This window comes from Lipophrys pholis (assembly GCF_963383615.2).
Source record: "Lipophrys pholis genome assembly, chromosome: 15".
In the NCBI taxonomy this organism is placed as follows: Eukaryota; Metazoa; Chordata; class Actinopteri; order Blenniiformes; family Blenniidae; genus Lipophrys; species Lipophrys pholis.
Window position 1 is genome coordinate 19,669,532 of NC_137642.1, and position 23,846 is coordinate 19,693,377.

Sequence of the window (23,846 nt, forward strand, 5' to 3'; positions counted from 1 at the left end):
CTCCCCTCTCGTCTTCACAGTGTATCCCCGTTCATATGGTGAACACTTCAAAGACACAGGCCTCTGTAATCTGCCGGCGATTTTAGCCGCCTGTGTTCTTGCTCCTCATCTGCTAAAACTGAATATGGTTGAAGCCAATGAGAGACGCCCGTGGCCATAACTACAGATACATAGATGAACCTTAATAAGAACAAATCTGCTATTATTAAATAGATGCTTGGGATGCTCTGAAGGCCCATGGTTTGGTTTGACTTCTTTTCGAATATAGCAGAGAGCACAAAAGCTGTTACCAATACAACCATTGAAATGGGTGCTAACAGCAAACCACCGTATAAAAGAAAAGGATTTATGAGATTCATCAGCAGCATTTAGGCAGGGTTGAATTTAAATGTGTTTTTTTAGATTAGAATAAAGTATTCATAATTATTTCAGTATAAAATTTCCACTAGTGGTTCCAAAACAGGCTCACTGACTCAGAATGACAGCGTCCTCTTTCTGTATGACTGGATCTGAGAAAATGGCCCATGACTTCAAAACTGATGCATTATGTCATATTCTCTGAAGCCTTCAACTATAACAATAATATTTTGAAATGACTCTTACATTTTCCAGTGAAGTCTTTCATTAGGAATACTTTTTTCCAATCCTCTTCATTCTTGAGTCTTCTTACAGACACTTGAAAAGTACCTGATGTGCGCGCCCCAAATTTGTTGTAATCTTTGTTTGTTTCAGCCATTCAAATATGTCAAATAAAGTTACAAATACTGTGATGCTTGGCTTGTTGGAGACCACAGTGCTATAGTTGTTTTCAGCAAAAACTGAAATCAACATACATTTACATTTTCAAGACATTTGGGTTGAAATACAAACTAGAAACTGACAGGTCTTCAACTTCCATCCATCTTCTTTAACACTTTATCCAGCATATGGGCGACACCCTGCACAGGTCACCAGTTATTCAAGCAACAAACCCAAAGAGCCAGACGACCACACACCCTTGTGTCACACTTATGAGCAATTTAAGATACACCAATGAACTCCATGTGATTATAGATTGTTGGAGGAAACTGTAGTACCCAGAGAAAACCCAGTCAGCATAGGAAAAATATGCAAAATCCACACAGAAAGGCCCCATTCTGGCCCCACACCCTTTTCACTATGAGGCAAGAGTGCAAAAAAAAAAAGAAGGTAGAAATGGTACAAAAACAAAGAAAAAATTAATTACACCATAAGTCCATGAGTCCATTCTAAAAATCCACTTTAATTATTGCTGAGAATGATCACATTTGTTTCTGTATGTATTCCAATTTATTCCTTAATTACGATGTGAAGCTGTGTTAAAAGAACTGAGCCTTGCGTCATGCAGCTCCTAACTTTGTCTGGAGAACAGAACACGATCCAGTCTGAGTGGGTGTTGTTCTGAATTGCACAAGCCAGCAGGGAGGATGCGGCAAAAACTAATTTTGGAGTTGGATTAAGGATCGTTCGTGGGCTCAACTTTTCTGTCGGTCGTTGCCCGTCTTTGATGATATGCATCGTGTCTGTGTCTTCTTTGATTTTTGAAGTTACTGGCAAATTGTTCCTCTTGGTGTTCTCCCTTCTGCTTCTCCATCACCCTTCACACACATACATCATCACATGTACACATCGGCCTCCACTCCCAACAACTCCCCACAACCTTCGGGGGCCACAGAGGAAAGGTGTTTGAAACATATGCACATCCTGTCTGTGGAAATACAGCTCGGCACACACATACGTACTGAGTGAAACACATAGCAAAAACACCTCCTGTGTCATATTACACCGTGAGCTGGGCTTATGGGAGGCTCCTACACTGTTAGATCTCCAACGGTGGGAAGGCTATAAGTGAATGCCAAGGGAGCAAGGGTGAGGAGAAGAAGGTAAGAAGGTGAAGATGTTGAGAAGGAGGATCCTTCAGCCTTTCCTTCTGGAAGGAAATGTGCTTTATGGCACAAGAGAGGAAAAAAAGCTTCTGCTCTTTCAGTGTGGACCGCGGGGTTGGTGGGAAATCACTTCCAATTTGTTCATTCTTTTCGGTGAAGCCAAACAGGCAAAGGGGTGCAACATCATCTTTGTTTATCGAAAATGTGGTCTTCACGTCAAGAAACATTGGCATTAACAATACCACTGGTGTCAGATAAACGCTTGCAGTGGTCTTATTTTGCTTACACTCACCATTGTCCAGTGTAACCATTCATTTAATCACCTTCTGCCAATGTTTATGAACGCTGCACATGGCACCTCAAATGCCAAAACATTTACAGTATCTCTTACGCTGGTAGTATGCCTCGCTGTCTCTGCTGGTTCCAACAGAAACAGCTGATCCAGGCTCATCCACACAGCATCATCAGCTGCTCGGCCTTTGTTTCACGGAGTGATGGAGGATGTGGGTCTGGTCTCTTAGAGATAGACACAATGCCAATTAGGGACACGGATATTCATGCACATACGCACAGACACATATACATAAAATATTCAAGGCTGAACTAGTGAGTCATGGTTTGTTTGTTCCTAAAGGATAATACATTTGAAAGTATTTGACACTGCTACAGGAACGGCATTGACAGAATAGTGTAGAAGTTCAGATACCCAACCTTAGTGTATTTTTGGTTGTTCACCCCCACACTTGGACCCTCAGGGGAGTTCCCATTGTACTGACGCGGAAGGGGAATGTGGGTGGAAAACTGTGGCTGTGAGTGCACCAGTAGGGTACATGGTAGGTGGCATTTATACAGCGATTTTTTTTTTTTTTTTTTTATATTGTTCTTTTGAAGCCAATTCTGCATCTCTTCTCACATATCCATCAAGGATGCTGATATCCTGTCTTGTTCGGAAACTATTTTATAGCAGAGGTGTCAAACATATGGCTCGCAGACCAAACCCAGGAATTGAAAAATTGGAGTCGAAAAACATATATTTCATAATATCATCAAGCCAATTTAAGATCACATGAGGTTGTATGTGGCCTGTTCGGGTCGTGCACGGTGAGAAGCAGGAGAAGAAGGCTGGAAGAATGCTCCGCTCTGTTGTGTGATGGGTAGAGTGACAGATTAAGTGATGATGACAACAGTTGCAGCTCTCTGAGTCCTCTCCAACACACCCTGTGAGCTCATATGTTGTTGACAACGCTTGTGGGACAAGTTCATCGGAAGAATTTGGCTGTGTTGACTTGGAGCGACGACAAAACATTAGCGTTTACCGCCTGTCACCAATGGCCGAACCGTACAGTTCCCTGCCAGCATTGCACGCAGCTGTAAACTTGGTAGGGCACCAAAATAAAGGAGAGAAGGGAGGGCTTTTCCACTCATGTCCTCATTTCTTATTCATGTTTGTTTTTATTTGATGTCCTTAATTAAACATATGTCACCACCTCGAGATGTCAGTTGGTCAACTGAATGGGGGATTTGTTTGGAGAAATCGGTTTTTCTCTCATTCGAAATGCTGCTCTGCTTCTGTGTGCGTTTCAAGTGTACATGCAACTCTGAAGTGTGCTCACAGCGCTTTCCCTGGAAATGACTATAATCTGTGTTTAACAAAATAATTTAAATTGTAGAATCAATTTTAAACTGTATAACTGGCTGAGCTACTTCCCTTTATGTTATGACCAGAGAGACAAATCCTGTGGTGAATAAATAGCTGCTATCCAATCCCTACTTCCTTCATCTTTCCCATTGTGTACTTGAAATTCACCCTCCCTCCTGCACCACTCCTCCTCACAAATGGTATTTTCTTGTTTAATTTAACAAGAAATGAGTAGTAAATGAAAGCTCAAGCCTCAAATCCCCAACGTGCCCTGTGTTCTGCTCTCCATTCCCCTATGAAAAGGCAATTTGTGAAATTATGTGATAGAGTAATTAGATGGAATTCACCCCCGCCTCCCCACTAGACACACCGCCCGTATTCCCATTTAGATTGTTGCTTTGCTGACGAGTGTGTGTTTGTGTGTATGTATATGTGTGTGTGTGTGTGTGTGTGTGTGTGTGTGGAGAGGAAGGGCAGGGGATTTGGCATTTGAAGTGTTAGCATTGGTATATTCACGGGCTGGGACACACACTCTCATACACATTATCACTAACACTCTCCCATTCTGGCTCTCCTCCCCTCCTATTTGTACACAGATGCAGTGTAACGAGGGGCAGCCGTGATCGCAGCTCATAAAAGAAACCAACCCGCAAACCCTCAATGAGCTGCTTACCCCCTCCCTTCCCCGCTTTTCCCTTTAAAATGTGTAAAATTCACAGAGAGAGAGAGTATAAAAAATCCACTGGAAGCATAATCCGCCATTAATACAATTAGAGTCTAATTTAACCGCTTGCGTACGCAGATGTAGCTGAGCTGGTGGAGCGCTGTTTCCCCCCCTCCTGGAGATGTTTTTCTTTTTTTCTTTTTTTCTTTAGCGCGGCAGCGTGCAGTGGGGCCTTGAGCAGAAACAGGTGTGAAAAGTGATATAATTCATTTCTGCGCTGGCAGAGGAGGCCAGGAGTCTTACTGTTGTGGGCCCCGGGTGGTGGAGGAATCTTGACTAGGTGTGCGAGGAGGAAGGGGGTGGGAGGAGGTGATGGATGGCTGCATGGATGCTTGAATGGATAGATGAATGGCCGGCCGCAGGGCTCATTAGTGGCACAACTTTTTCTGCATCTCGGTAGTTTGGCGCTTGTTTGAACACAACAGGACTGAAGTTTTTTTCTTCAGATTTTATGTTGGATCTTTTTTTTAATTGGATACCTGGCTGAGCCAGCATTTAGCCATCTTACTGCTTTTTATTCAACTTCGGGTTGCAGAGAGCAAAAAGTGATCCCAGCTGACTTTGGGTGAAGACCCTGTTCAGGTTGACAGTCACTGAAAACAGAAAGTCAGTCACACACATTCACAATTTTGGGTCTTTTTAGAGTTGTGTATTACTACCTCAAATACATATTTTTTTTTTCTGGAGGAGACAACCATAATACCTGAAGTAAAACTTGTACTCTGCCTGATAAGGTAGCAGCCATTCCAAGACTAAATAAAAACAACAAAACACTTATGTTTGTAAAAAAAAAAAAGAAAGAAAAAAGGTCAAATTCTACATTTCAAATTTAGTTTGTCCTCCCTTTCACCTCACACCGTTTGTTCCCCACGGTGGAACTGACGTCTGTTTTAACTGCTTTTAAAGCATGAGGTATAAAATAATCAGCAAATCTTTTCATTTCACTTTTTTAGTAAACTTGTTTAAAAAGCTTTGATATACATGTAACACTCATTTTTGTCACGTATTGTTTGTTCTACCTAATTTAAACGGGATTATGCGTCATTGTAAATGAAAAGGTGAAGTATGAAGTCTTCATCCATTTTTCAGCCCTTATCCGAGAGAAAGGTTTTGACGTGTTTTTTGAAAATGTTTCAAATGGATTTGAAGACTATACATAAAATAAAATTCAAACATGAAATTCCCAAGAACAGAACTTCATGACGGTGTTGAAAATTCCTGCTGCATTCCCGTAAAGTGAAAATTTATCAGTTCCTGAACTTCTCCGTTCAGAGAACAAAATCCAGACACCCTAAACCTTGTACAAACAACAGAATGCAAGGGGCTGAAAAAAACAAAAAACCCTTGAGGTCAAAGTTCGCCATTGCCTCAGATGCCATTATTCTTCTGCTGTTTATTGCTGAAGCCTGGATGTGTCAGCACCCTGGTCACCCGCTGCAACCCTGACCCACCAAGGCAGCCCAATCTAGGAAGCTTGTCATCCTTCTGGTTCTGTCGTCCTTCACACAATTGAAGTCTGGCCTTATTAGAGTTACAGTGACGAGAAGCTGGTGCGGGAAGAAACATCATCTACACAGTTTGACAAAGGGGAACAAACAAATTAGATTTACAACACTGCATTACATGCTATTTTCTTATCTCCGACCACAGAGATCCTGTGATTAATGTTGACTAATATCTCGAACTTGTACAAATCATGCTTCTCATGAAAAATAATTCCTGCTGACCACCCACGCCACCAGGACGCCTTGTTAATATCCTCAACAAGGCTTTAGGAAGCGAGCAGAACAGGAGAACATCAGCTGACTTTTATGCGTTTTAATCTGTCTATTCATAATAATGACAACAAAGACACTATGTCCATCTTGATACTGTAAGGCAAAGTATTAGCCTATGCAGCCTGTTGTCTCTGATTAACTCTTAATTCAATCTAAGTGGCAGTCTGAATCTTAGGCGCCACTGCTTTAGGATTTCAAAGAGGTCCTAAGAGACGTCAGACAGATGGACAGATCTGCCAAAGGCCTGGCGTGACACTGTGACGAGACAGAGCGGCAGGGGGAAAACAAGAGAACAAGTTAGTCTTATTCACAGTGTTTTCATTCGGTTTCAGATACTTTATCTCTTGGAATGGAATTGGCTTTGGGCTGTGTGTGTGTGTGTGTGTGTGTGTGTGTGTGTGTGTGTGTGTGTGTGTGTGTGTGTGTGTGTGTGTGTGTGTGTGTGTGTGTGTGTGTGTGTGTGTGAGCATTTGGAAGCAATGACTTGTCTCTACCAATGGCAGGAGTAGTTGGTGTCAAAGAGGAGGCAGCTGAGTCAACCTGCCCACCCCCACAACACACACACACACACACACACACACACACACACACACACACACACACACACACTATTGCACACATGCATGCACACACATACTGTGCCCCAACCCCCACATTACCCCACACCTTGTAATGAAAACATCATCAATTATCCCTCTTGACAGGCCCAAGGGACCAAAGGCAGACAGCTCTCTTTTGGGGGCTTCTCTTTGTGAACTGACCCTCACAGACAAACAGGCTCACTACTCACACACTCCAGCTTTGCAACTATTTCAGGGTGGACATATGCAGGCTTTCCGTGTCTGTGTGTGTGTGTGTGTGTGTGCGTGTGTGTATTAAAAACCGATAAGCTGATGACCTTCCTTGGCCAACAGGGTAGATAGTGGGTCTTGGGAGTGCAAGATAGTGAGACTGTTCCATCTGGCGGAGGTGTGGGGGGACGGGAGGTGTGAGCGTGTATATGTATATGAGTTATGTCTGGTTCTGAGGGTGTTGCTGGAAAGGAGGATGGGGGGGTGATGGTATGGCGAGGGCAGTCTTGACACAGACTCCTGAAAGGCCATCTGTGTCATGATTGATGGATGGAATGATGGATGGATGAGGAGATGAACAGATGGAAGAAGGATACAGTAGATGAGAGGAAGCCTGACACAAGGCTCATGTTGGCCACTCAGAGATTTGCTGAAATACTGGCAATATCAAAAGTTGATCTCAGTTATAGCTTTGGAGATCCATCCCTCTGTGATCGGTTTTGTCCAGAAAATCAAATATCCTGTGTACATGTATTATTTGTTTTCTTCATTTTCAAACAGTGGTTTCTGACCTTATGATAGATATGGGTTGCTCTCCCTTCTTTGGGACTTGCTGCCCACTTTTAGGCATTTACAAAATGGGTTTCTCATGTGTTTTCATTCCTTAAAGAATTCTTGCACATTTATATCATTAGCAAATTTATTATATTTCCGTCCTGTGAGAGGCACATTTCTTGAAAACTGAAATTGGTCAAAATGGTGTTGTCATGTAGTAGATGCCATAGAGTATACTTCTTCAGCTTGAGAATTCTATAAACATATTATGAAGTTCATACTTCTAAAAGCCAGGTCATGTGAAGTTATTTGATGGTTTACTCCTCGTCCCTACAAGTCATTGTCTCATAGCCCGATAGGGCTGAAGAATTGGTTGCAAATATTCAAGTCAGGTCTATTATAAGGCCCCTTTATGTTTCTGACAATGCTTTACTTCAACCTTTTCTCCCACTTTCTCCTTGTGCGGCTTGTATCGTTTTACTCTGCTATTTAAAAGCCCTCAAGGGCAGTTAACTTTTAATTCATGTCACCTTTGAACTTTTCAAAATAATGTCTGCCACAGATCCTGACGATTGAGTGAGCGTGTGTGTGTGTGTGTGTGTGTGTGTGTGTGTGTGTGTGTGTGTGTGTGTGTGTGTGTGTGAGTGTGAGTGTGTGCGTGTGCGTGTGTGTGTCTGTGTGTGTTGATCTGGCTTTAGTCAAAGGTTGCACCAGTGTGCTTCCTTGAGAACGTGAGAACTTTACAGACCCTCAAGGTCGGTCAGTTGCACTGGAGGAGATCACCAGTCGCAAGAGATCTGAAACGACCCTCACACACACACACACACACACACACACACACACACACACACACACACACACACACACACACACACACACACACACACACACACACACACACACACACACATAGCATGTTTAGAAACTTTGTTCTATAGATTGTGGGTGAATTTCCTTCTCATGGTTATTCACCGTAGGAGTCGAATTTCTGGCCAACACCTCAGTTGTTGTTTTCTTCTTGTTCTTCATGAGATTAAACAATAAGGTGACGGAATATTTAATTATTTTTGACATTGTCTCCATGATTACCATCTACCGCCTCCTCCTCTCTCTTTGCCATCCTGGTCCTCCTGCTCTCCCTCCCCCTAACGCTCATATAATTTCATAGTTGGGAAACTATGAAACAGTTCAGTGTGTGGTTTCATTGTTGTATGTCAGGATGATTGATGGCTTCATGCTGAAGTTGTGTTTCACACTAGTTCTATTTTTCATTATCAGCTGTATGTGAAGTGTGTGTGTGCGTGCGCGCGTATGTGCATGTGTGAGCCCACTGAGTGGATCCAGGCCCAGTAACTCAGATATGTGAAACCCATTCTTGGCTTGGTACCCTCTGATCAGTTTACAATCATTTGCAAATCCAGAGAAGAGCCTCACTCTCAGTGCTCAGACGCACTCGTATGCAAACTCATGCACCGCACGCACACACACACACACACTTTTACACAGCGCCACAGCAATGACGTCACTGGCTGGGTGGGGTGTGGAGTTCCCCACCATCTCTGTGGAATTTATTGGAGAGTGAGTGGCAAGTTGAAGTGTGGAAGAGTTGGGGAAAAATATTGTCATAGGTTTGTGGTTAGCATGATGAAATGCTTCTGTCCAATGCTGAGCAAGAGATTAGCAATGCTAGCTTCTCTTATCCGCTCTAAGTCGACGCATAACCTCCAAAAAAACTTTATTTTTTTTCATGTGCAAGACTCCTCAAATGGCTGGAAATTGTCCACCACCTTTGAAGAGACATAGTTTAGCATAGCCTTGGTGTGTAGCATGATTTTGTTCAGCCAGTGATATATTAACTCTGCTAAGTGTGAAATCACATTAGCACTAGCTGTTAGCCATTATCCATTAGGCTGTGTTTGGCGATCCAGAGGATTGTGGGATATTTTCTGGCTGGAGTCAGCAGCTCAATACCTTTTACTTACAGCAACTGCAGAAGCTTGCCCTAGTTACATTTGTTGTGTGTCTGTGTGTGTGTGTCTGTGTTTGTGTGCGCGTGCGTGCGTGCGTGCGTGCGTGCAGTCATCTGCAGTGTGTGCGCCATTGCATATACAGTTGTGCTATTATTTGTAAGTGTCAGCCTCATGTCTCTTTTGTGAAAGTGGAGTGAGTGTGCGCCTGCCTTTGTGTCTCATTCCATGCGTGCGCTCCATAGATGCTGTGGCTTTGCCATTGTGGTAATCAGTTTGCGCGTTGGCTGAACTAATTTATCAATTCAGTTCCTCCCACTTGTATTCTCTCCCAAGCGTGAACCCTCTCTCTTTCCCCTCCACTCCGTTTCCCACTCCGACAAAACACTTCTTTCTGAAAAACCATAAGGGTTTCCTATCTTTTATGCATGCCTTCTGCCTCTCTGACTTCTCTCCCCCTCTCCTCCTTTCTTCCATGACTCCCTCTCATTTCATTTTTCTATAATGTACAACTGGATTGCCTTACATTTTAATGGCCTTGAACCATGATATCATAGCAATATCGGTGCACTTGTGCTGTTTCAAAGGCAGTGGGGAGTAGCCTGTGATTTATAGATGAGGTCCTGTGATACCTTCATCATTTTACACCTACTTGTGTTAAAATCCCATGATTGAACTTTTCTGCATGAAACTTTGCAAAAGTCATGATGCGTTAGAGGCAGGGGGCATGGGCTGGTAGTGTGTTTACTGGTGGCCAGCTGACCCCGGGTGCCCCGTGTGGAGGGCGACGGTGAGGTGTGTGTGTTGTATATCCATCTGTGATACACACACAAGTATGCATCTGGGCTTGTGTGTGTGGGTGTGTGTATTTTCTGCTTTGTGTATATTTGTGTGTCCAGTGGAGTGAAGGAAATCATAGCAAGTGAACCAGGTGGTGAATGCAGGCAGACAATAACTCATGGTAGAGGAGTTGGACAGAGCTGAGGGCTAGAGGAGAAGAAAACTTACACCATTGCACACATACTGGTATGTTTCTCACTTGTCATTATCTTAATTTCTTTCCATCACTTTCTGTCCAAATACACCACAAAACACATTTAGACTATGTCCCCTTTCCATTTCTGGCTTCCAACAAATTCTCTCCTTGTAAAACTTCATACTGTATATTTGTCAGCATTTTCCCTTAATAATCCTGCTCTTATTCTCTCCGAGGCACTATTTTGTGGCGTTAGCAATAGTGGGGGTTGGAGGATGGGGGTGGCGTGAACAGGGCTGAGGGTGCTGCTCACTTGTTTGTTACGACAGATTAAGTCATTGATTTGTGAAAGCGGTGCACTGATGGAGAAGGCTGTAGACTAGGGGAGAGAGCGAAAAGTAAAAGAAGGAAATGGAGAGAAGGGGAGAAGGAGAGAGAAAGATCACAGCTAATCGTAAAGAGAGGAGTTAAATGGTGGCGGGTGAAAAGAGTAGGTTGAAACAAAAAGCCCAAGCAAAAGGCTAAATATAGAACAGAGGGATGGATGCCAGGTGGAGATGGGTGAAAAGGTTGGGAAAGACCAGGGATGCAAAGAGGGAGGGGTGTCGGTGCACTTTGAATGACAAGGATGTCAGAGGACAACAGAGGAGGGAGGCAGAGTGTGAAGGCTTCATCTCTCAATAACATCGACTGCATCCTCCTTCCGTCTTGCTGCTTCAAAGAGCATAAGGGAGCAATTGTGAAATACCTTCACCTAGTTTCAGCATTCCCCCAACTCAGGTTCTTTTCACCCCCCAGAGGGCCAACGGTGAGTTTCTAATTAAAACGTTGGGGGCAAAAGGGTAATTATGATAATAACATAATAATATCGCGGGGGTTATTAGAATGTTCTGTGGTCCCCAAATTGCTTCCTCTGAGAGATCAGGTTTCGGTGTCGTTACGTAAAGTCAAATTTCCTTGAAAGTCAGGTAAAATGAAATGAATTCCCCCACGATCGAGGCGCAATCTGAGAAACTGATTCCCGGTTGTATGTCATCGACTTGCGTCTTAACAAACTCCTTCACCACAATGACATATCCAGCTCCATTCTTCACAGCACAATTTATTCAAATGGTTTACGTGGTTATAAAGTCTGCTTGTTTGTGCTGTAAGTTTTGGGGTCCCATATCATCAATTTGTGTCGACATGCGTGTATTTTAGATGCGTAGAACAAGAGAACATTTGTTTCTGAGCCTCGAGATCACTCCTCAAATGCTAGCTCCGAGCGCAGTCGCTCGGAGCTAGCATCCTGGTGCTCGGAGGGGCATCCCACTGTTTTCTTCTCAGCTTTCCGCGGTACCTGACTGGGATGAGGCTTTGTGGATCCCTGTTACTCCCCATTTACACACCCCCTCATTCCCAGGCAGCCCCGAGGCAGCCCACCTCCAGCTGTGGCTGCCGTTCTCCGCGCCGCTTGGTGCAAGTACCGATTGCTTTGGAGTGCCTCCCCTCGCTCAAATAGGCGGTAATTACGGGCTTAAAGAGGTTTAGTGGTCCAGCAAACTACATAATCACCCCTTGAATTAGCCCCAGCTCATCAGCCTCAGTCCAACGAGCAGCGCTCACCACTAGCACCAGCTAGCATGCTGCACCCCCTTCCCTTTATTGCACAGAGGGAAGCACAGCAGCAGGTGTTGTGCAACATCCGGCCCCCTTAATAAATTTAGCCTCCCCTGAGCTGGAATAGGGAGTTCTAATGAAGCACGCCTTCGCTCATAGTCAACACTACAAGAGAGTGTGCACACACCACACATACAGGATATAAGATGCTCGCCTTCAAGGACCTCACCCTTTACATTTTGCATGAAACACAACAATGCAGCACTTTGTTAAGACTTGAGACCTTGTCATGTGCATACATGCGGTAAGCTGCAGTATACACATAGTCGAGAGACCCACCCAACTGTAAAGCACACAGATCATTGCTCACACCCTGTAACATTGCGGTGAAGGCTGCGGAGGGAGGTATGGCCCTTCATTATTTTATGTAGTTCAGAGTATTAGAAAAGCGATGAACAATACTTATCATCAGTTAAAGTCAGAAAACTGGCGATACAGTACATTGTCTAATTCACTTTGTACTAGAGCTTTAATGACATACTTTTCACTCCTTGTCTCACCAGCTAACTAGATTTATCTCATTCCCATAGGCAAGAACGTTGTGAGAATCCCCTAAATCAACAAAAGCTGTTTTTTGAGAGGGAAAATACTCATTAATGAGGAGACGGCAAGATCAGATGCTAAAAAAACAACATTTTGTAGGGGGCTTCCTCTGCAATTCCTGGTACATATATTGAGGTCTCCCCTTTAAAAAAAAGTGTTGAATTATTCACACAAGCTTTGGGCTGGTTTACTGTAGACCAGCACCACAAAAGAGGCAGTTCCAGTCCCTCCCCCCCGAAAAAACAAAAAATATATATATTTAATTTTTTTTTTGTATGAGTAGGCCCAAGAATGAAACATTTATTTTGCACAGAGTTAGCGGAAGGCAATCTAAAACTCTCATCCACTAGTTGGTTCATTTCAAGTCTCTCAGAAGATCTGTTTTTTGCGCTGTTTTGTTATTTTTCATTGGAGCAGCCTGAATCAGAGGAAATTAGGTTAGCGGTGCTTTGTTTTTTCTGTTGTTGTTTTGTTCACTCTCACTCCCTTTTCTTTCTTTCTTTAATCCCCCCTTTCTCCCAGAGCCAGCTTTGTTGCTGGGTCCCTGCTCCCTAATGAAGTCAAAGGGATGTCAGTCGATGCCACCTACACAGAAAGGAATTTGAAATGGCGTAGCTCTCACAGCACAGCGTGAGCGCGCACACACACACACACACACACACACACACACACACACACACACACACACACACACACACACACACACACACACACACACACACACACACACACACAAACACACGCTGAAACTTCCACTGAATGAAAAAAAAAAATTGGGAAATTGGAAGCTTTTTGTATGAGATACAACAGGCTTATAGGTTGGAACGCTTGTTCTAAAGTCTGCTCATGCTCAGGGTTTGGGGCATTTGTTGTTAGCATAACAATCTGCCTGCTCTCCAAATATTTAAGGTAATCTCATACATGTCTGGCAGGAGCGAGGCCACCCTTCCAGTAAACTGTGCGTTTGTGACTGTGTGAGTACGTGTGTTAGTGTGAGACAGCGTGGTATGATAGCGTGATGCCCTTCTAGCCAAAAAGGCCCCCGGATTAGCCGTCAGGCATTCCTGATGGGCAGCTCAGTTTCCACAGAGATTTGACCTGGGAACAGCGAGGGGAAGAGATCTGGCCAAGTCAAGGCTGCTCACTTTTACCTTAACTGGCACCTGCAAGTCAATAACCATGCATAATGTTGGTGTTGAACCTTCTTGGTATTTCAGGTCATTGGGGGTTTTAGTATCAGGACAGTTAAGCTTCTTCTACGAGTGCAGTGACCAAAATAACTCAAAGCATCTTGTTGATGACAGAGAAGTCCACTCAAGTAAATTGCTGTACATTAACAAGTTGTTTACAGTGAATCATTGCATTTTCTGGCTTCTCTGTGCCTTGTGGCGGACCCCAACCATCTGGTGCTAAAGTAAGCTTGCTGAAAATACAACTGACCCATGTCTGTTATCCGCAGATTGTGCAGGCCTCTTTTTGAGAGACATCACATGGTTGTGACAACATATGATTTTCCTCTCTCTTCTTCCTCCCTCCATCCTGTTTCATGGTCGCCGTCTTCTCAAGCTAATGTGGCGTGTCAAGCCTTTTTAATGGGATGCACAGAAGCTGGGGAAGCGTGGCTTTAAATAGAAGAATATGCAGTGATAATACTGTAATGGAAATGGCTAAAGAGAGAACACTGAAGAGGTTGAGTTGGTTAACAAGGAAGGAACGAACACAATGGGGCATATGTCAAGGTCCAGGTTGGAATCAAGGTGTCTAAAAATTCGTGAGAAAGAAGTCAAACTTAATCCTACTCCTTGCCCAATATTCAATAATCACATTTCATAAGTATCCTGACTATTATTTACATACAATTATTGTTTAGCGCTTGTTTGTCTCACCCTTTCATTCATTTGCAGAGTATTTTCAATTTCTTGCATTATTACTTTGTTACATAGTTTCATTGTTTACAATAAAGATTAAAAAGTCATGGTAATTGCACATAACTAAGAATAGGAAATAGAGCTTTTTTTTTTAATGAGGCAGTAAGATAAAGTTAAGGGAAAAGCGTGGAAAGGTTAAAGGCATTTCTGAAATATCCCTCTACCCTTGGTGAAATGGAACTTCCCAAATGAAAGAGTAACCCTTCCTTGTTTCCTTTCTTCTTGCTTTCTTCTGCCACTGAGAGACTCAGGTGAGACTTCACAGAACTAAATACGAATTGAAGCGGCCTGTCCACCATCTGTCCTTCATATGTTTATTATTTTTTTTGTATCAAACTTATTTTTGGCAGATTTGTGCCGCCAATCCATCACAGGTCAAACAAAGAGAGACACACAACCACATACACTCTTCCCAGTAGCTGTAAAAATCCCCCACAGGCACAGGTAGAACAAGTAAACTCTGCACAGAAGGCAAGAATGGACTTGAAAAGTCACGTTATTCAATTAATTAATATTCATGGTTTTTAGAAAGACCCCCAATCCAAGACTGAAGAAGGGGATCTTTACTATAACCGTATGTAATCTGGATTGTGCTGCAATCACATGGGTGGAGCTTGATTTGCAGAGCTTTTGCTGTACACAAGAAAAAAAATACATGGATTTTTGTAAACTACTTTTGTAGTCTGTTAAATTGGTGAGTGTATTCATTTTTTTTATATCGACGTGCCCAGAATAGTTTTCTCCCGGGTTAGACATGGGACAAGGGGAGTAAAGAGGGGTCTCACAGAGTATTTATGCTCTTATCTCAGCGTTAAACCCTGGGGGCTCCAGATATCAATTTCCATGTCTCCTCCTTCCCTCTTCCTCTCTTTCCCTTTTCTATCTATCCCCCTCTTGTTCTTGTCTGAGGAGGTCAGAGAGGAAGACGGTCAGACAGGGAGGGGATGTTACTGATGCTCTCTTACTCACCCACACACACATCTGCACATCCTCGTGCGCGCACGCACGGCCACGCACAGCTGTACTTACTCATACGTTGCTCAAATGACTAACAAGCACATCCTCATGATCAGTCATGGTCATAATCGTGCACGGATTCTCTTGTAAAGTAAAATCTTTGACTGTAAGGGACCCAACAAACATGCATGTGCACGCAAACACACACACACACACACACACACACACACACACACACACACACACGCACACACACCTCCTGGCAAACACATGCTCCAAGCTCAGCAGAGAGCAGCAAGCAAGGGTGGAAATTCTCATGAAAGGAGTTGTATATTTGGAGAAGACATATCATTAAGATAGGCGGAGGGAAGAGGGAAGGGAAGGGAAGGGAGGGAAGGATGCGCCGAAACTTTCCATCTGCTCTTTTAAAGAACATGTTATTGCTTTTCTCACTAAAGGCCTTCCACACTCGTCCTCTCTCTCTCTCTCTCTCTCTCTCGCCGCTGAACCACAGCCAAAGGCCGTTAAGGCAGCAGAATCACTCACAGACAATATTAAAACGGCAACTTGTTGCTGAGCGAGCGGCTAAATCACAGTGTTTTGACAGATAGGAGCTAATTTGGAGGTTTGGAAAAGGAGGACAAAAACAGTCCTGATGTGCTGGCCTACTGGAGATTCTCTCCTGTGCTTCTCGCTTCTTCCTAAGTACAAGTGGAACAACTGCAAATTTGCTTATTAAAAGATAGTTTTTAGGAAAATACATTTTGGATTTCCACTGTAAAAAACAAACAAACAAACAAAAAAAAAACAGTTTCTAAGTTTATTGCTGCGATGACTTGTTGTGGCCACCCCTGAAAAAGGGAGCAGCCGAACAGACACGTGCTTTCCCTATAGTCAATCAAAGAAGGCCAACGTTAGACCTATTTCTGTACTTGAATCAATATCGCTATTACGGCCCCCGCTGGCAGTACGTGTGTCAAAGAAATCACATTTTTTGCCAGCGAGCACATTTCTCTTTCAGTGCTGCTCTGTGAGATTGAGATTGCGTGTGTCTGTGAGTGTGCGTGTGTGTGTGTGACGAGTTGCGCATGTCTGCGTGTGTGCTGGGAAGCTGGAGGCAGGGAATCAGCGATACAGGGTGTATTTGTGCTGTTTCGTGGCCGCTGGCGTGACTGCAGCCCCCCAATATCACGAGGCAGACACTCCTGGTTCCACAGATCTGCGACACGTAGAATGGAGACATTGATCTCTCATTTTCGGTCGGCTTTGTTTACGGAGAATAAAGACTTTAAAGACATGTTTTCCCACATGATTAGTCAAGATTCATATGTCAGTGGCGAGTGTGTGTGATTTCTATATGTAAAACACATCAAAGCATCAGATGACACACACCCTGGAGACCAGTGTTTCCTTATTTTCAGCACACACACACACACACACACACACACACACACACACACACACACACACACACACACACACACACACACACACACACACACACACACACACAGACAGGGAAGTGGCGCCCCACATATAGTTTTGATACTATCTGATCAGTCTACTGTGAGGAGGGTACTTGCACATGCACACGCCAATAGCACTTGAACGGATGGACAGTTCATTTACGTGCACACGCTCACACATGAAAGCACAAAAAAATTGGTTGTAGGAGAAGTGGACACAAATTTGGCCAGAGGCGACAATGCAATTATAACTTAGCGCATGAAATTAGCCTCCTTGTGTTCCCATTCCCCCGCAACCAATCACATGGACAAGTGAAGGCTGGGGGAAAAAAATAACTGTCTCCTCTCCTTCTCTCCCCTCTCTGTCTCTGCTGGGTTGTCCCATCATTAAACACAATCCTGTTCATTATGCACTGAAAAAGCTGTCATGAAAAAATGAAAAAGCTGGCGCCGCACTGATTTTGCACGTCTGATTGACTATCAAGGGTGTGTCCTCTTCTTAGACATCCTGTGTATGTTTTACAGTAGCCGAAGGTGTCGCCGATTACTGCTTCCCATAACAGGGGAGAGCAATTCAGTATTTTTCCCTCCTGTAAGTCACGGAAAGTTAGGTTTTTCTTGGTATAGGTTCATGATATGATAAGGCTTATTGAACTAAAACAGTAAACTAGTTTGTCGCTCAGTATTTTAAGTGCTGAACTGAGAAACATTTTAGGGTAATATTTTATCACCGTCTTCAAATATCTTGGAATTCTTTTTCTTGGTTGTGTACACATCATTTTAGAGAATTCCTAGTTTTCCAGTCACTGCTGTCCCTCCAACAATCTATTCTCTCCCGCTCCTCCCCTCCGCGTCCCCCGTTTTACGGCCTGCCTATGGCGTCCAGCACAGGCCGTGTCTTGTCTCAGTCATGAACAGCACATTGTCCTCCGCGAACGAGGTCCTGTGCATCTGTGATACCCCCCCCCACTCTAATATAAATCAACACACTCCCCCAAGTTCACATTTATCCAATTTATTCATTCTATATATTTAAACAGGTGGCTCGGCTTTAACGGTTCTCAGCTGTTTTCTTGAAAGAGGGCGGGTGGCTGCACTGTCAGCGGTTTATATTTAAACACTGGGCTCCGAGTCGGCCCGGGCTGTCTTTCCAACAAGTGAACTGTTGTTTATCATGCATACATGTGTCGTCTGAGTCTTGAAATTTAAAAAACAGGGGGGGGGGGGGGGGGGTTAGTGTGAAATAATTGCACTGTTAAAACTGAACAAAATATGATTGTGAACTGATTTCTTAAAAAGAAATCAAAGTGTGGCTGATTAAAACCTTAACTTTAGATTAGATTAAAGTTTTAATTGAAACTATATTTGCATTTGATTTGTATATCTTACATCAGAATGTTATATTTATTCTAAACATTTTATTTTTTTTAAATACACCAAATAAGAGAGAAAAAGAGCTTTGTTGACATATATAATCATTATAATGGCCTCCTGGACAGCACTTTGGCCATCCAATCACAGGTCACACATTTGTTTTTTTTATCCAGTTTAGGCCTGCCATGTGATAGATATGAGTACTTTATGGTGCCAAAACCGATTTGCTCTGCAACGGCAGAGTCTGACGCAGTCTTTCTGTTGCAGTCTTTATTGATTTATTATAAATTCTTTTGGCGAGACTGCCGGACCTGGATGGCTAGGGTGGGAAAAGCATCACACAAGTTAAAACAATGGTGACAACAACAAATACAGGAGCCATCACCAAGAGTACAGACACTGTAGCTTGTTTACAATAACAAGGAAAAACCAAATAACTTTATAATAATAATTAACTACCAGATATTAAAATTGGCCTTGGGAATCAGACAAGAAAAATAAATCTGAAAACTAATCATTTTATTATTATTTTGATTTCAGAGCAATAGAACTGTTGAAAAATCTACAATGAGTTAGAGCAACTAAATATACTGTGGTTATCAGAGTACTGAGAAATTCATATTACTACATGATACTAATAATTGATATGTTGTTGTATCCTGTCTGTGATTAAATGGCTTTCTGGTAGGTTTTTTTTTCTTCTTTTTTTCCGAAATCTTAAAGTTTTGTGCAGCATGCATGCACGAGATAGGCATAAAAGGGTTACGCCAATTAGAAAAATCTCAACCGTCTAAACATCTGGTTCAGTTGGCATTGTGTAATTTCAGGGACATTCATGTTTTTGTACTTGACAAGTATTCAAAACCTGTAGAGCTTTCCATGCAAAACGGCAAACTCAACAGTCATGTGACTGCACCACTACTGAGCGGATAAAAGCAACAGCAGCAGCAGCAGCAATAACGATGAGACATTTCACATTCTCTTGTCTGTATTCCATCGGGTTAATGTTACATATTCCCCATTCACTGATTACATATGCAGCAGGGTGAAAGGGGGGCCGTCGACGCGAATATATTTGTGTAAGAGGCTGCCTAATTACCAGAGCTGGTTCTCCACTTCACTTAACTTTCTAATTGGCTTGCCTTTTTGGCTGCCATTAATTACAAGATTTCATATTCCATTAATGATTGGACGGGTGGGGGCGCACATGAATGTGCACGCACTCACACATACGTACAGCATACATTCAGATAGGCACACACACTGGCGCATACTGACACCTACGCACCAGTGAGCACGAGCGCACATCTCATTTTCTACCTCTCATTACGCGGCGTGGTTTTGTGTGTGCGACTGCGAGTGTGTAACCTGTGGCCCCGCAACGTCTCTTTCTCTGCTAAAAGGCACATCAAACTCTCTTTTTCAAAAACAAGAAGCTTCATTAAACAATTTGTGGTCAGCCTTTTTTTTTCTGCTTTCTTTTCCCTGACACATGCCGTCTCTCTCTTTCGTAGCATCCGTACCCGTCAGAAGAACAGAAGAAACAGCTGGCACAAGACACAGGCCTCACCATCCTACAAGTGAACAACTGGTAAGTCGTTTTAGAGTTTACACGCAGTCGATTTCGAGGGGTTCGACCCCGCAGGCTATCCCAGTTCTTAATGATTGGAATTAATGCCTCCACTCCTCCCCTGTTTTCATCTCACACACACACACACACACACACACACACACACACACACACACACACACACACACACACACACACACACACACACGCGCACACACACACACACACACACACACGCGCACGCACGCACACCACTTACTGAATCATCCTCACCTAGATCAATCCATCTAAAGAGAAATGGCCTGGAGTGGTTTTCCAAACCAACAGCCTAACTCGGCCCAAACATGAGCGTCCATGTTAATTAGGAGTCAAACTGCTCTCTGAAAAAAAAAAAAAAGAAGAAGAAGAAGAAAAAACATCCAATAAAATCATTCAACATGCACAAGTTATAGACAAGAATGATTACTTGCAGAGTGGTGCGTCTCAGACTAATTATAGTGTTTTACTTTAGCAAACTTATGTTTGAGTTTTGCAGCGTTCTGTAGCCTCACGTGACACGTGTCGGCAACGTTTGTTTCGATCGCTTGGTGAACACTTGTTCTCTCTTGATGGCTTGTTATTAGCCAGCCACAGTTTAGAGATGCGCGATGATAAAGTGGTTAGCAGCCTCGCATCACAGCGAGAATATCCGCCGGTTCCAGTCCGGGCTCGCAGGTCTTTCTCTGCAGAGTTTGCATGTTTTGTTGGGTTTTTTTTCCACTCCGGTTTCCTTCAAAACCCTGCAAGTGAGCTTCATTGTTTTCTCTGTTTGTGATTATCTGTCTCTCTGTCTTTGCCCTGTGACGTCACTCACTGTGATAAAAACAGATGCAGATGATGAGTCACGGTTTCAGCAACCTGTGTTTTGATTATTTCTGCAATGAGATATCTGTTCGCCAAACTGGATTTAGAAAGTTGAATAAGAAACAGAAACATGCTCAATTTCAAAAGAGGTGTAGTTGTTTTAATCATAATAGTTCAAGCTGCATATTTTCCCCAAGTCATTAGTCTTTTAAAAAAAACATTTATTGGCATTCCACCGACCATATACTATCAGTATTTAGTACATTTTCCATAAAGCATTTAAAGCCGTCCTTGTTAGCAAGGAGGGCTTGAAAGCAGAGAGCATCTTTGCTAACCTGCCTTTGCAAATCACTGCTCTCTAAGTGCCAACTAGCCTGTTAATTGGGCACACGTGTGACGGGCCACGGCCATAAACCGAGGGAGCTAACTATTCATTTTAACCTTAGGTAACACTGTAAAAGGTAGAAAGGGGCCCTGTGTCCTTGTGCGGCGTAGTCTTATCAGAGAGATGGCTATCAGCACATGCTTAGTGTTATTAGACATGTCTAATTAAAGGGGCTGGAGTCTGGGTAACTGAGGCAAGGCCCAGGCAAAGGGTGTTTGATCTGAGCGGCCCTTAAAATAATCCTTGAAAGTATCAGTCAGTCGCGAGGTATAGGTATGAAAGTGGAGACTGCAGAGAAGGCAAAGAGCAGCAGAAATAAAGAGTTAAAGAGGCAGACAAAGTGAAAAATAGATGACGAGAACGAGAGAAAGATAAGGAAAGAAAGGAGAGAAAGAGATGAGCCCCGATAAATCCCCATTACCAGCAGTCTAATGATGTTAACATTATTCCCAGCCATTGTTCAATCTGAGACCTCAGAGACAGACAGACGTTAGATTAGGGCATGATGTATCAGTCTGCGGAGAATTCATTTTATACCAGGTCAGAAACAATACACACACACACACACACACACACACACACACACACACACACACACACACACACACACACACACACACACACACACACACACACACACACACACACACACACACACACACACACACACACACACACACACACACGCAGCCTGGCAAAAAGAAAAAGGCCTCCTGACCAGAGGGAATCCTGTAAGGTTATCAAATCACGTGACCCCTCTGAAATCCATGGGGGATCAATTCTTAGAGCTGAGATAAAGCCAAGCTGTGTGTGCGTGCGTGCGTGCGTGCGTGCGTGCGTGCGTGCGTGCGTGCGTGTGTGCGTGTGTGTGAGTCAGATAGACAGTCACATGAACGTAGCTTGGTCACTTAAGGCTGACTGTGTGACTCATTGTGTTTGTTGTTTTTATTGGTAGGGGGATAGCAACACACCCCGAAGGTGTGTATGCATGTGTGCGCAAGACCAACACACACTGTGTCAATCGTAGGAGGTTAATCTTGGTTTGTGGAAGATGTTGTGTGTGTCTGCGTGTGTGTAAGAGAGGGGAACCGGGGGTGGTTAATCTAAGGGGTATTAGCTGTTAAACCCTGCATGCTGGGATCCCGCTGCCCCCTCACATTTTGTTGTATACGTGTGTGTGTGTGTGTGTGTGTGTGTGTGTGTGTGTGTGTGTGTGTGTGTGTGTGTGTGTGTGTGCGAGCGTGCGAGCGTGCGTGCGTGCGCGCGCACTTGTCCACAGGCATATTTCCACGCATGGTTCAGTTGATTGAGCAAGCGAGCAGTACATTGTAGCATGGAAGGGTGATGGAGACGTGAAACAACAAAGTTAATTCACAGGGTGACAGAGACGTAACGATGGATAAACTGACAAAAAGTAAATAAAAGACAAGAAGCAGAAGACGTAAAGTGGGTGTGAAGTTAACGTGACAAAAAAATTATGGGAGAGGGAAAGAAAGGGACACACACACACACACACACACACACACACACTGAGGTTATGTTAGGGGAACTGCCATTTTGCAGGCGGGTTGTTGTACTGGTTGGAAAGCCCCGTCATTGGGCGTCTCCATAGCAACCCCCGGTGATGTTGCCTCCTGCCTCCTGACCCACTGATTTGGTGAAGTCAATTTTCCTCAATGTGATTCTGTTTGCCAGTGCGTTTGAAACGCACACACCAAAGCTAGCACGCACGTCGAAGTCCACTCGCAGACACACACACACACACACACACACACACACACACACACACACACACACACACACACGCTTTCTTGTGCATTCGCTTGCACTGAATCTCTTCTACAGCTGTGAAATCAGACCGAAGAGGACTTCAGAAAGCATAAAACACTTAGTGGGAGTGTGTTTCACGGTCACATGTAGACCATCGGTGTTAAATTCATGTCAAATGGCCGCAGATGAACCATGGGTCATCCATGTCTGTTGTCCCAACAGAGAGCGACTTCATGAAACAAACCAAAAAAAAACCATGGTGCAACTGACAAATAAAACATAGAACCCTGTCACACAAACACACACACATATGCAGAAACTCGATCTCTTTATCGTCATGTGCATTGTCTTTACCTCACATCAGTAATCACACACCCATATACTCCCTGTGTGTGTGTCCCTTTCTCTCTCACGCACCATAGATGTGTTAACACACATGTCGGTGTGCATTATTGATGAGCGAGCACGCGGTAGGGCTCAGCAGATTAAATAAAAATGCTAAAGGCCGGCAAGGGGCGCAGATCACTCATGAATTATTGGCAGAAATACGCCGCACCAGGGAATCTCAATTTGAATGGAAAAAGCGTGTGTGTGTCTGTGTGCGTGCGCGTGGGCGTGCGTGTGCTCATGTTCATATTTACCCAGCAGAATCATATCCAGAGAATGTAAACACATACTGTACCAAAAGCAAACAGTTTCCATCCCTACAAAGTAGCCCATACATCATATAGATAAACACACATGGAACACATGCACTTTGAACCATAGGTGCAGTGTGTCGCACAGTGTGACACAGTATTGTTGCCGCACTCGGAGCAAACACAGAAGTTACGAAGCACCTGAATCAACACATTGTTCCCACTAACTGCTGAAACAATGAATGTGAGACTGTTTAGGTAGGCAAGAAAATAAAATGTTGCAGTGGATCCTTGTCGTGCCAGTGCTGTTCACTTTCTAATGTAGATGCAGGTGAGGTCGTTTAAAAAAAAATAAAATAAAGGTTTTGTAGCAAGCCAA

The 23,846-nt window shown here is 43.5% G+C and overlaps 1 protein-coding gene across 2 annotated transcripts in view; it reads left to right on the forward strand.

Moving 5' to 3' along the window:
- The window catches only part of meis1b (Meis homeobox 1 b), an 83,995-nt gene that overhangs the window by 37,843 nt on the left and 22,306 nt on the right, over positions 1-23,846 (forward strand). For both annotated transcript variants that reach the window (XM_080481340.1, XM_080481341.1), the window contains exon 9: positions 19,776-19,852. In XM_080481340.1, coding sequence (XP_080337466.1) covers positions 19,776-19,852 — 77 coding nt within the window. The remainder of the gene's footprint in view (positions 1-19,775; positions 19,853-23,846) is intronic.